At 39.4% G+C, this 14833-nt stretch overlaps 1 protein-coding gene across 4 annotated transcripts in view; it reads right to left on the bottom strand.

Moving 5' to 3' along the window:
- The window catches only part of TTC8 (tetratricopeptide repeat domain 8), a 59052-nt gene that overhangs the window by 28880 nt on the left and 15339 nt on the right, over window positions 1-14833 (bottom strand). For 2 of the 4 annotated variants that reach the window (XM_081510390.1, XM_081510391.1), the window contains 6 exons: window positions 13122-13242; window positions 11553-11616; window positions 11280-11439; window positions 10971-11060; window positions 8420-8464; window positions 3275-3360 (listed from right to left, as the gene is read on the bottom strand). In XM_081510390.1, coding sequence (XP_081366516.1) covers window positions 3275-3360; window positions 8420-8464; window positions 10971-11060; window positions 11280-11439; window positions 11553-11616; window positions 13122-13242 — 566 coding nt within the window. Of the gene's footprint in view, window positions 1-3274; window positions 3361-8419; window positions 8465-8782; window positions 9760-10970; window positions 11061-11279; window positions 11440-11552; window positions 11617-13121; window positions 13243-14833 lie in introns of those variants that run through there. The other 2 variants (XM_081510392.1, XM_081510393.1) reach the window with 2 other exon arrangements.

Here is a 14833-nt window from a genome sequence, read left to right as displayed (position 1 = left end):
CAGAGACAGTTTTACTTCTTCTTTTCTGATGTGGATGCCTTTTATTTCTTCTTCTTGCCTAACTCCTATGGCTGGGACTTCCAACAGTATGTAGAGTAAACATGGTGAGAGTGGGCATCCTTATCTTGCCCTTCATCTTATAAAGTAAAAGTTTTTAACACCAGTGAGTGTGACTTCAGCTGCAGGCTTGTCATTTATGCCCTTTACTATGTTGAGGTACATTCCTCCTACACCCACTTTGTTAGGAGATTTCATCATAAATGGACGCTGAATTTTGTCAAATGTTCTCTCTGCATCTACTGAGATAATCATATGATTTTTATACTTCATTTTGTTAATGTGATATATTACGTTGATTTGCATATACTGAACCATCCTTACATACCTGGAATAAATCCCACTTACTCATAGTTATGATCCTTTTCATGTTCCTATTTCATTTATTTCTATTCTGATCTTTGTTATTTCCTTCCTTTTACTAACTCTGAGCTTCCTTTGTTCTTCTTTTTCTAGTTACTTGCGGTGTAAAGTCAGGTTGTTTATTTGAGAATTTTCTTGTTTCTTGAGTAGGCATTTATTGCTCGGAATTTCTTAGGATGCCGCTTTTGCTGCATTCCATACATTTTGATGTGTTGTATTTCCAATTTTCACTTGTTTCAAGTTACTTTTTTTGACTCTGCATAAGCCCATTTTTAAACTCTAAACAATTTTGAGGTAAACAGTACTTGAGTACTTACTTACTTGAGGTAAATAGTACTTGAGTAATATAGCTATACCATTTTATTATTCCACAACATTTTCTTTCCCCTTTTATTGTATCTGATATTGTCCTAGTCTATGAATCTGAGATTTGTTCCTTGCTTAAATATAACTGTCCTGATGTCAACACCCACTTCTGCCCAGGGAACATTTTATTACCATGAAATCAATCGCTAAAGCACACTTCAGCCTGTCCTTAATAGATCTGTTGGGCTTTCTCGTAACTACTCATCCCAGACATCTGAGAGCTACTTAGGCACTTTATGATAATGCTTTTATTTATGAAATAAAGACAAAACAATATACAATATGGTCCATTATGTTACTTTCATTGAAAGGCTTGAAAGAATAGCTATGTTCTTTTTTCCTAACCTAAATCTCAAGCACTGGTATAACTATACCCAAATAGATGTTGGACAATGTGGGACAAAGAGGTTAAAGTGACCCCAAAATCTGGCCTAAAGTTAGCAGATGTGTGATGTGGTAGAAGCCCCTACTGCTTCAAGAGCCCTGCAACTTTTACAAGGAGTATTCATAAAATGTTATCAGAGAACTCTAAAGTTCTGAAGAACAGCATATTTATATCCAGAGTTTCAACTGAGCATTTAAGCCTTAAACACACGGCTGAAAGCTGAATCACTGAATTCAATGAACACCTAATTAGTTTGCATATTTTAACTAATAAGTTGTCTCTTCCAAAAAATAATTTTACAAGGATTATGATTGAAACATACATATAAAGCAAGAATATGAAAATAGAAATGGATTTTAGAAAAAACAATGGAGAATAAACAAAAAACAAATAAGCAATCAGAGCTACCGAAGTACCTGGAAACCAAAGAAAGGAAAGAAGGATTAGTCACGTGTGTTCTATTACTATGCCCTTAGGAGATCATCTCCTCTAGTCCTATCAAGAAGGAATTTACCACATGGGTTCTTGTGCAAAGGAAACGGAGTGGGCGCCATGTATAAAGAACGTCTAGGAATAATGAAAACATCCATAAAGTTCATAAACATAGGACAATATCAAAGAGTCAGAGTCCAGCGATAATCTCCACCAACTGCCAAGCTTTTCTCTCCAATTTAATTCAATAAACACTGTCAAGAACCAACTGCATGCACATCTAATGATGTTAAGGAGTTACAAAAATGAAGATAACAACCATGTACTGAAGGCACCAATTAAGATTGAAACAAAACATATTTTAAAATAAATCTAATTGTATTATGGCCAATGAGAAAAAAAAGGACTTTGAGAGCACAGAGGAGGAACAGTAAGTTTCAGCAAGAAAGGAATGGGCAAGATTTCGCCAGCGGGGCAGGGCGGGCCGGGGGCAAAGGGACATCTCTGATGGATGCAAACTATCAGTACACGCACACACTTTTTATTCTATTTATATATTTCCTTTTCCTCAGTGTTTAATAACTAAAGTTAGTAACTATCGAATGATGCTTGCAGTGACTAGTCTACCTTGTTTTTGAATAATACATTTATCTTTATAAAATATAACTATTCATTTGATTTTTCAAATGCTCCAAGTGTATTTCAGTGTTAAGCAATCATTTCAGATCCTATTTACCAGCTGCTGTATAATATTCATTATAACGTTTTTGATCTCTCAATTGGCTTAAAAATGTGTTTAAAGGTTAAGTGAACTAGTGTTAAGAATGTCCATATCCTAGGGAAACACTATGAGATTGTGCAAATAGTAAAAGAATTGGCATCAGAAAGCTGAGCTCAAACTCTAGTTCTGCCACTTACAGGCTACATGAAGTTGGGAAAGTCACTTTATCTTTCTGAGGCTCAAGTTTTCTCATCTGGACAAAGGGCTACTAACAGCAACTACCTCCAAAATGCCGTGAGATAAGGTGATGTGTGGACAAGTTCTCTCTTAACTGTAAAGCACTTTACAGATGTGAGGCAGAAGAAGAAATAAAGATTTGAGAGTCAAGAGGAGTAGAGAACCAACAGACTCGATTCTAATCCCAGGTCTGTTACTAACTGGTTCCTGATACAAATCACAGTTTCTCTGGCCTCGGCCTCTTCATCTGAAAAGGGTGTGACGGTCTCAAAGCTTCCCCTTCCCAGATCTAAAATTTCACTGTTCTAAAGGTGTCAGTTCTTAGTGCCATCATGTATGTGTGTGGTCAGTCACTCAGTCATGTCCAACTCTCTGTGGCCCCATGGACTGTAGCGCCCCAGGCTCCTCTGTCAATGGAATTTTCCAGGCAAGGATACTGGAATGAGTTGCCATTTCCTACTCCAGGGGATCTTCCCGACCCAGGGAGCGAACCCGCGTCTCTTGAGTCTCCTGCACTGGCAGGCGGACTCTTTACCACTCGCGCTACCTGGGAAGCCCTCGCGTGATTGCGAAGCAAATGCTCTCTCAAGGGAGCCAGAGATACCTTGCTCACTTCTTCACGAGGAAACCCACACCCCAGAAAAAGTTACTGGATTTGAGGCCCTAAAATATGCTGCCGTTTCTCAGCCTTTTACAAAGAACCTGAATTTTACCTGTAGTAACATTTTCCAATCTGCACTTTCCACCACCAGTCCTTGTACTGAGAATGCTCCGTGGCAAGGGCAGCCAAATCCAAAGCCTTTGAAAAACAATTCATTTTCAATTAGGATTTTCTCTTCTGACAATAAGCAGAAACAATAAATAATGAGATAAACCATATAATTAGCATCAATCAAAACATGCATTAGAAATCAGACAGAAACCCAAGTTGCTCATGTCTCCAGATGGCCCCACCAATCTTCCCTAAATAATCAGTTCCAGACCAGAGGGCTGACAGCAGATAAGAAGGAAAAACTGATCAAAGGGAAGCAGATGTACAGTCTATCTGAATACAGCTTTAATATACAAGGTACAAAACTGGCATTACAAAATCTGTACATTTTTACCCCACCAAAATGCTTCCAAACTTAGTGGCAGTCAAGCCTTTACTGTGTAAGGTAGGCACAAGTGCAGGCCCCACTTCAAAGACAGATGTCAAGAACGAGGGAAAGATCAAGCACGGAGACGGGAAAAGGTGTAAAAACGGGGTCATGAGGAAGAGCTGATCGCCTGGGTGACTGCCGTCTGTAACAACCACTGTTCCGTTACTCTGACATCACCTTACGCTCCAGTAATCCTAAAGGTCAGACTCTGCTTGTGATGGACTGAAAACGAGCTATAACTGCTTTCGTATTTCATCTGTGCTTATCCCTTTCTCTCTAACGTCTTCTGGTTTGTTCCTTCTAGTGATTATTCAAGATCAGACAAAAATACCTAATTGAGAATTAGGATTCTATACCCAAAAAGCAGAAACCATTTGGACAAAGAGGAAGCAAATCAATCTTTATACAAATGTAAAGTTCACAGGAATCTGAAGCTCATGTAAAGATTTGGTTACTAGTTTAAAAAGAATTCTGATTTTTTATAATACTTACTATCCTTTCTATTAAGGTTGAAAACCTTTTATTCTTTAGTCAGTGTTAACATCATCACAATATCCAATAGCTCAGTTAAAGTAACTCTTAGATTTTCAGTTCTATAATCTCAGAAGTGAAATGAAAGTCCCTGTCATATCCGACTCTTTGTGACCCCATGGACTGTAGCCCGCCAGGCTCCTCTGTCCATGGAATTCTCCAGGCCAGAATACTGGAGTGGGTAGCTGTTCCCTTCTCCAGGGGATCTTCCCAACCCAGGGATTGAATCCAGGTTTCCCACATTGCAGGCGGATTCTTTACCATCTAAGCCACCAGGGAAGCCCATAATCTCAGAATGTATCCCATATTATTGTTCATTTCTTCATATTAACTCTTATCTGAAATGAATGCCAAAAGAGTTCCTTGAAGCTCCTGCTGCAAAATTAATAACTTTCCTTGTGTTCCCCATCTTCCTTCACTCCAGGGGAGACTTCTAAATATGCAAACTATTTATAAAGGAATGGTGTCACATGCTGAGGTTCTAATGGACTTGAAAAATCAACATCTCTACTTGAAAGCTATGGAAATTAAAAAGAAGCCAGAGATAAAAGTGGAAGTGAAAAATGAGGGGGAAAAAGGCATCATTTCAATTATCATTATCTCTAGAAATACCAGAAAACCGTATTTCAATCAGCTCAGGTCAGGAGTGCATTGTAAACATCTGAATAATATTCATTTTAACTTAATCTTTTAGACTTGTTAAAGCAAACAGATCAGATTCACTTTCAGACTTAATATAACATTCTATTTTTCATAAAAATATGTCATTCTGAATTTTTTTTACATATTGTAATTTTCCAAGATTAGATTTAGTGCTGACTACAGGCTGCTTGCTGATTTTGCTTTCAGATATGGTTCCCATATAGGACTCACATGCCCACATATTTGTCTAAGCCAATCAAGGAAATTAATATGAATTACAGATGTAGAATAAAAATGGTAAAAATTACATATTAATGATCACGCTTCATTTGATGACCGAGGCTGCACTAGACAAAACCACCATTATGATTTCACATGGACCCCACGTTCCCTGAGCACAGGCACCCACTTCTTACACTTCTTTGCTGTTCTCGAATGGTGCCGTGCTGTTGAGACCCTCAAGAATTAATTTTATTCTTTACTTCTATCTATGCTGAAAATAGCTTAGGAATCAAACAAAACTGTCATAGTAATAAGATGCACAATTAAAAGCTATTAACATTTTCAGATTTCTTTAAAGTCTTTGCCAGCTTTTTAAAATAAATGACTATACACTTATATTTTAGGATCTTTGAATAATCTAATCAATCCAATATCTAGCTATTAATAAAGACCTACAAGGTTATAAATAAAAGGCATAAGTTGATAAAAGTCCCTATGAACAGGGATCCTTGGCAGATATAGACGACAAAATGCTTGTGATTACGTCCAACCAGGTGTCCCAGGGACTCTCCTAAGTAACAGCTGGAAACAGTGTTCCCCAACCACCAAAGTTTAAACAAACAGTCTTTCACTCACTATTGTGAGAGCTGTGACAACGTCAGCATGATGAAATTAAAGAGCGTAAGGAAATAAAGATCCCAGAATCACCAATCCACATGCCACTTCAGTTTTGTCAATATTGCCAACACTGCCCCAAAAAGGGAGAGGAAGGGAGAGAGTTATTAAGAACCCAAAAGCAGAAATACAGTTTTCCATAAAACAAATTCTTTTTTTCAATGTAGCTCCTATTCCTCACTATTATGTAAATGCCAAGATGCAGAACATCTTCAAGATGAAGCTATTAATAAGGATATCATCATCATGACCCATAATCAGCATATGATCTATCCATTTTCTGAACCCCATCGCCTACAACTCTCCCGTCTCAGACTTCACTGCAGCCACACTGGCCTCTTCAACGTTCCTTAAACGATCCAAGAAAGCTAACACCCAGGGCCTCTGCCATCAGTCTTTCTGACTTACATGCTCTTTCTCCACCGAACCATCTGGTTCGTCTTCCTTCCTTCAGGCCTCTGTTTAAATGTCTTTTCGGAGCGAACTTTACCAACTGCCTTCTAAATGAAAGTGAAGCTGCTCAGTCGTGTCCGATTCCTTGGACTGTAGCCCGCCAGGCTCCTCTGTCCACGGAATTCTCCAGGCAAAAACACTGGAGCGGGGTGCCATTTCCTTCTCCAGGGGGTCTTCCCAACCCAGGGATGGAACCCGGGCCTCCCAGATTGCAGGCAGATCTTTACCATCTGAGCCACCAGGGAAGCAACCGCCTTCTCCCTCATGTAAAATAATATCATCCTCCACGTCATTATCTATTCCCTTCCCTGGTTTCCCTGCTTTATTTTTATACGACTTATCCCATGACATTTTATATATTTTTTAAATTCGCTAGCTGTCTCCATTCCTTGCCCAACCAGAACATAATCTCCAAAAGAGCAGAGATTTTGTCTGTTTGCTTCACTCTGCAGTCTCAGGGCCTGGAACAGGGCCTGGTACACTGTGGTGGCTCAGAATGTGTAGGGAGAAAGAATAAATATCTCTGTGATAAATGAACCAATCTTCAACAAGTCAAGCAATTTATGATCTAGTAATTACAAACATTTACTCATTGATGGAAGGGGACGGTATTTGCATGCTTCTTTTTAATGACGATATGATTATATGATTTCATGTATCACCCTATAGTGCTCTGACCAGCTCTATACGAGATGACCATGGCGTGTGCTGTACTTACTTTTACCTACAGCAATGTGCCCGGTTTCTCAGTCGTTCCAGCCTCAGTTTCTCTTTTCTCTATGTGACCACACCCACCATCACTTCCTTACAGAGAACTACCATACTCTGTGTATCTGGCCCAGGCTCTCCCCTACACTTCAGGGGCACAGCTTCTGATACATGCAGTGGCATCTCCACTTGGGTAGGCTTTCACAATTTCAAACTGAAAATGCCTTCAAGTGAGGTACTCAGCTTCTGTACAATCTAGCCTTCCCTGACAACCCCATGTCTGTGAGTAAAACAGTCGCTCTCGCAGCATCTTCAGGAGGCAGGTCTGACCCGGCGCTCTCCTTTGTCTGCCACACCAAACCCAGCATCACGCTATGTCACTTCTTTCTGACAATGCCTCAAAATGCTCCCACTATTGAGGGCACGGCTTACTTATTTCTCATTCCATACCCTCTTCAGGTTTTTACCCTTCTTTTACATTTTCTCCCTCCCTTTCCAAAAAAATCTTCCTGGATTTTTACTAATATCATCCCCTGATTTTTCCCCTTGATATTTGGTAATAATATCACAACCTGGCAATTACCTTTCTGTTTCATTATGCCAATTTTATTTCCTCAGCTAGATTACATGGCTTGAGAGGCAGGAAAAAATGTATTTTTATATAGCATAATGGCTGACACGTAGGAAACACAACTGAGGAAAGTGCCTTTGTCTTCCTGCATACTTAATACACAGGCATAAAGCCTTTCTGTGAATAAAAAAATGACAGAAAATACTATCATTAGACACTGCAGAATTAACTACGTTTGATCTGACAAAATGTGTGAAGTTACTGCTCGTTTGCATATTAGCATGTGAAAATTACCACAAATGGAGAAGTCATATGCATATAACCTTAAAATTCTCTCTTAAAAGGCTACCAAGATGATTGATTATTGATTACTGTTGAATTTGGGTGATGATTGATGCAGGTTCATTATACTTTCATTATACATTCTACCTGCACATATTTGAAATTTCCTATCACAAAATGTTGAAGGGGAGAGATGGGAACATTACCAAAAAAAAAAACCCCAGAAACACAGCATTAACAGGCAGATTCTTTACCACTACGCCACCAGGGAAGTCCAATACAGGTGTCAGTAAACCTATAATCACTATATAAACCAAAGAAGAAAATGGACCCACCATGCTATTAGTATAAAAAATAAACTTTAACGAAAACATATTATGCAGCATTCTCAACTACCCATACTTTGCCTTTTAATGGAGATCTATTACTCTACGGATCAGGCACAAGGCTTACTACTTCTATAGTTATACAAATTTTCCTACTGAAACAAACAGTGGATTTGAAAGTATGAGTAATTCTCCAACCTTTAATAATTCCAGCTGTTTATAAGGTAATAAATAGGACATTTCCAAATCTAAATCCCCCAAATCAGAAAAATTACATTAAAAAAATTGTGCAAATTCAAAACTTACAGTCTTAACATCATTTTCATGATGAAAGATATACTCAAACAGAGCCTGTGAAGAAAAAATACAAAAAATACATTACTTTTTAACGAAGGTGCTCTATTGTTATAGCAAAACCCAAAGGCTATTTTGACATCAGCTGGATTGAACCAAAATAACAAAGTCCTTTAAAGTGCCTGGAATTTATAAGTAAAGGGTATATCCATACACTTGTTACAATCACTCATTTTAAAACAAGGCTACTTATAACTGATGCCTGTTTTTAAAAATATGAACTGGAAAGTTTAAGAATATGAACTGGAAAGCTCAACAGTTTTTTTCATATTACACATGCTATTTTATCAGAAAGAGACAAATGAAAAGACCAACCTTAGGACTGTCATAAAATTGCATGTATTATACAGTGATTATGATATTAATAATGACACCTTAAACACGGGAAAATCTGGAAGTTCTTTCTGAAACAAAGCAGAGTTTAATTGCAAAGTACGATGCTTTTCCTAATATGCAGATGTCTCCATGTGCAGCAAGGTTGAGAACCATTATTCTAATACTGCCCCCAACCCATCTGGATAAATAAGCATCTACCGGATTACCTCCTGGTGGTACTATACTCATCCATAAATACCATTATTTTACACTTGCAAAGTGTACACTTCTACCCCTGGAAGATATGAAGGTTATTAACAGAGATGACTATGAAGCAACCAAAAAGGAAAAAAATAAATCAAGATAAGGCCCTCTTTAAAAAATCTATTCCTAGTTCTCCATTTGTTCAGTTATTTTTTAAAAAGTTATGAGTACAGCTTGTGTCCTGATAAGTTAAGTCAAGGCAAGCTGGAGACCAAAGACAGAGAAACTTGGCATTATTTCCACACACATTAAATAAGTGCAAAATCTAGTTCAGTTTGAATTTCATAACATAAACCAGGTCTGTCCTGGAAGCATCCTAATTTAATTGAGGGAAATATCTCCATTGACTACAATCCTTGGTCAGAAAATAGCAATGGTATCATGTAGCCAATAAGCCACCTCTAATAAATGGCCTGAAAAGATAAGCAACCAGATATTCCTCATAAAGGTAAAAGAAATAAGTAAAACTTTATGACTCTGCTAAATCAAGTTGACTAGACCACTATCAAATAAGGAATGAAGAAAAATATCATTGGCATTGTTACAGTCTGATTTGCTGTTTACCAGCTAGCATTCCCTTTTCTGACTTACGTTTCAAGTCTGTAAGGCTGGAGTTCTTTTTCACCTTCCCTAGAATGTTTTTCCGTGAAAGTCGCTCAGTCGTATCCGACTCTTTGCGACCCCAAGGACTATACAGTCCGTGGAATTCTCCAGGCCAGAATACTGGAGCGGGTAGCCTTTTCCTTCTCCAGGGGATCTTCCCAACCCAGGGATCGAACCCAGGTCTCCCGCTTTGCAGGCGGATTCTCTACCAGCTGAGCCACAAGGAAAGTCCCTAGAATGTTTAACATTGAGTAAATATGTTAAACGCCAGTAGAAGTGATAATAGGAATGAGCTCAGCACTCATGCACAGAAATTACAGCTAAAAACCTGAGCTAGGCTTATACCAGTTTCTGGAAGCTAACTGCTCCTGGCTCTGAATTATTCCATGCTCCCCTTCAAATTTTTTTCTACTGGAAAGGTCATGAGCATCCTTCTTTCTATTCCTCCCCTTCTCCCTTCTCTCTCTCTATTACTCTTTTTCTCACTCTTTCTCTTTAATTTAGAAAAGAATTTAATAGTTAGAATTACTAATATAGTTGGCTTGCCATTGTCTGGCTTAAGTAATCTTTACTGAGATGCCAGATTAATTACTAATTAGAAAGAGAACATTTTTCTATCTTCTTTTTGACAGTTCTAAAATCCTGTGAGGATACAAAATTATTTTTCTGAGAACGGTTCCAGCTAAAACAGAAAAAATACACACACATACAGATGACACCCTAAACGTCATCACCCAAAGACGGTGCTGTGTATCCGCTGTCTTTGCTATCAATTGCTATTTTTTTATTAGAAGAAAACGAGCTTCCTATTATGATAGCATATATGCTTTATTTCTGATTGATTTTTTTAATACTAAGAGAAAGTTTAGATATTAGAGTAATTAAACATTTCCATTTCAATCAAGACAAGGTCTTCTTTCTTCACAAATTTTTATCCATTTCCTGCAATGCTATTACAATAAGTCCCTCATAGCTCAGTTGGTAAAGAATCCACCTGCAATGCAGCAGACCCCGGTTCAATTCCTGGGCCGGGAAGATCTGCCGGAGAAGGGCTAGGCTACCCACCCCAGTATTCTTGGCCTTCCCTTGTGGCTCAGCTGGTAAAGAATCCGACTGCAATGCAGGAGACCTGGGTTCGATCTCTGGGTTGGGAAGATCCCCTGGAGAAGGGAAAGGTTACCCATTCTAGTATTCTGGCCTGGAGAACTCCGTGGGCTATATAGTCCATGGGGTCGCAAAGAGTCGGACATGACTCAGCGAAGCGACTTTCACTTTCACTCTGAGCATCACTTCATAACATAAAATAACTTTAAGTACATACCTTTGCCAATTTAGGTTTCTGGGCATATTTTGTTAAATTCAGTCTAGATAAATTTATAAAAGGTCCATCAGGACTTGTAAGCATGGAAGCCTGTGGGGAGAATTGACAGAACAAGAAAAACTGAAACTTTCTCTTGAAACAAAAATTGAATTTAATGTGCATAAAATGATAAAGCCAACACAGGTAAAAAAAGAATCACCTTCAAAAATCTTCCATATAATTCCCTACTATAAAAAGAATAGAAAATGATGTAACATTACATAAATTACTTTGGTCATCCAAGGCTATGGTGCAGCTGCCAGAACTTACCGTTCCCAGCCTGACAAATCTCCCGGCCGAGCTGGCGATGGGGCGGGCGGTGTAGGCAGTCCTTGGTGTTCGGAGGGCCTGCTCCATAGTGCCTGGCCTCCCGCTTTGCGAGCTGGGCCTCAGGAAACCTGTAATGGGTCTTCCAGCTTGAGTGATCGGCCTGTGAAGATTGTAAATGGTTAAAGTACGACGAAGATCAGGAAAGGAAGATTCTCATACAGTCTGGTCGGTAGTTAGCGGCGGGGGAATGAAAGAGGAGTGTACTGAACATACCTGATAGCGGGGCTAGGCCCTCCCGTCTGACTAGTTCCAGGGAGTTTCAAAGATGTTCCCGGACCTAGGAGATCAGATGGCAAGTTCAATTCATATATTATTTATTAATCTGTAAAAACTGTCCGCTGGGACTTCCCTGGTGGTCCAGTGGTTAAGAATTTGCCTTCCGGTTCGAGGGACACGGGTTTGATCCCCAGCCAAGGAACTAAGATCCCACATGCTGCGGGGCTACTGAGGCCATGCACCTCAACTGGAGCCACAACTAAGACCTGATGCAGCCAAATAAATAAAGAAATATTTTTTAAAAAAAAAACAAAAAACTGTCCGCTGATGCAATTTTCACAAGTGCGCCAGCCTGGCGAAAAAGACATTAATAACAAGGAGTGAACCCAGTAAAACATGCTTGATTAATATTTATTGAGTGCCTATGCTACTTTTGTTATCACATTGAATCTTCACACTAATTCTGTAAGGTAGATAGTACTAACCCACTGAGCAAAGGCTTAGAGACTTAGGTGAACAGGTCAACCTGTTAGCAGAGCCAGCATTCACACTCACGACAGACAGGCTCCAAACCCCTGACTCATCAAAATGAGAGTTCTAGACCCCCAGGTGGCGCTCGTGGTAAAGATCCCGCCTGCCAATGCAGGTAAGACGCAAGAGACCCAGCTTCGATCCTTGGGTTGGAAGGATCCCCTGGAGAAGGAAATAGCAACTGACTCCAGTATTCTTGCCTGGAGAAGCCCATGGACAGAGGAGCCTAGCGGGCTGCAGTCCATAGAGTCGCACGGAGCCGGGCACGACTGAAGCGACTTAGTAGCAGCATACTCATAGTTTATTTTTCATACAAACTTCTTCTCCCAGGGAAAGATCATTTACCCCCGATACCTAGAATTTAGATATTTTAACTCCAAAAGACCAAATGATAGGGAAAAAAGACACTTTAAAACAGCTATTACCTTCCAAACATGTATAAATGACTGACCACTGTCACAACTAAGAAATTACCAGCAAGACCACCGTATGTCATGGTAATCATCCAATGCCATTCACACCAGCACATCTACAAGCTGGGACTAGGCCACTGTGACAGTCGTGATGGGCACTCACTGCCAAGCCAATCAATCACTCCACCACCTCACATCATGCACCACAGCAAAGCATCTTCAATTACTACAAGGAAGTGATGCTTTCAAATGGTCAATTTTTAAAAACTCCTTTTAGAACACTTCTGTTGTTTGGATGCTTCCCTGTGTTTACAGACTCTTGGATAAACAATCTTTTGTTATAGTAGATCAGACTGAATGCATTTTTATAAAACATTTCAAAACTATAATTTCTATTGAAAAATAGTTATGTATCAATCTCATGCTTTAAGATAATATAATTGAATTGTGCTTTTGTACTATGAAGGCAGAATAGAGGCCATTTAGTTGAGGTAATATTTTTTCACATATACACGTTTCATGTAAATAATGTCTTATTTTTATTACAAAAAACAAGTATATAGAGAGCATATTCCACATCCTAATGGCATTTCATTTACTTAATTGAAAAATCACCACTTACGGGGAACCTGAGCAATAGCATTCTCGTCCAGTGTCGTTTCTGCGATTCCTTCCTGATCTACGTCAATTTCATCTATGTACACCATTTCAGTCAGAGCTCGTGCTTTCAAAATCCAGGCTGCCTGAAAAGCATGGATAAGATAAAGCTTATCTTAACTCGAACTGGAAGTAGTGCAAAGCCTGCAGAAGTTAACCATCCTTTATTATTATCTAATTTTTATCAAACATATTTACCACACAATGCATAATACTGATTTAAAGGGCTATGTCTAGAAACGAATACAACAAGACAGGGTCATTATTAACCAAGAAACAACCTATATGTATCAGTTACCTAGTCAACAAAACTGTGGTCATCACCTAGCGCTCTTCTAACACACCTTTTTATAAGTAAAAGAAGATCTTTACAGAAAATTTTACTAGAAGAGCAATTTGAAAACAAATGAATAAAGCTACAACCACGGTGTTCTTTCTGTCTTCCTCCTTCAGAGCCAAGTCCTTCGTGAAAACCTTCCTGATGGTTGAACTCTAAACCTACTTCCCTCTTATCTTTCTCATGAAGCAGTCTCTTTATACTTACATTATTATGGGTGTACGATGTTTGACCAACACTGTAATTACCTGGGCATCTGTTTGCCCTCCCTTCCCCCAGAACACAAGCTTTTTTACCTTGTTCACTTTGAATTTTCCCATAACATCTATGGTTTTTGTACACAGTAGGTATTTCAAAAATGTTGACTTGAACTAAGATCAACTTTTGCCACTTTTCAGTAACTAATCAACACAATCTCAGTTGCTTTGTGATCTAGTCAGCAGAAACCCTGCTAAGGAGTAGAGGGGAAAAATGGAAAAGATAATTAAGGAGTCTGGAAAATATTATCACCTTTGCTTTACCTCGAGAAATTCGATGTAAAGCTGTGTACAGTTAAATACCTTATTAAACATTTTAAACTGCTTTAACAGAAGTTTATCTTTCTGCCTCAATAGAAAAGTGAAAGTGAAAGTCACTCAGTCGTGTCGGACTCTTTGGGACCCCCATGGACTGTAGCCCCCCAGGCTCCTCTGCCCACGGGATTCTCCAGGCAAGAATACTGGAGTGAGTTGCCATGCCTTTCTCCAGAGGATCTTCCCGACCCAGGGATCGAACCCGGGTCTCCTGCATTGAGGGCAGATTCTTTACCGTCTGAGCCACCAGGGAAGCCCAAACACTTATTAAACATTTAAAACTGCTTCAACAGAAAAGTTTGCCTTTCTGCCTCAATAGAAGCAGAGAGCAGTCAAGCTTGGTGCCCGGCGGAAGCTGTGGGGAGACGGCCACCCTTGAAGCAGCAGTCCAGGACCGACTCTCAAGTGGAGAGGAGGTAGCAGCAAGGAGAGGGGTCAGGCCTCACTGCCCTAGGAACCGGGCTGTGGAGCACGCTGCAGGTGGACAAAGGGACAGAGAGAGGAACAGACGGAGGCGACAAGATGTCCAAGGGGCCCTTATCAAGATCTTGAGATGTGCTCAGTCATCAGCGTGTAATTTTTAAAGAAAAGAATAAAAGAAAGTCCTCATGCTTTCATTTTAATGGGAACAAAGAAGGCTGACTTCACATATTTAGGTTCCTTGAGTGAAATTACATTTGACTACATTGTTGGATTTGGGGCTTGTACTTTTCTGGCTGAGGTTTACTGGATTCTTATCAGATAACTTAGAATAAAATATTTCAAATG

Source organism: Giraffa tippelskirchi, chromosome 7 (genome assembly GCF_054371585.1).
Source record: "Giraffa tippelskirchi isolate mGirTip1 chromosome 7, T2T-mGirTip1v1.2.pri, whole genome shotgun sequence".
NCBI classification, from domain to species: domain Eukaryota; kingdom Metazoa; phylum Chordata; class Mammalia; order Artiodactyla; family Giraffidae; genus Giraffa; species Giraffa tippelskirchi.
The sequence above is the reverse complement of the archived record's forward strand: the minus strand, read 5'-3'. Positions and strand labels throughout refer to the sequence as shown.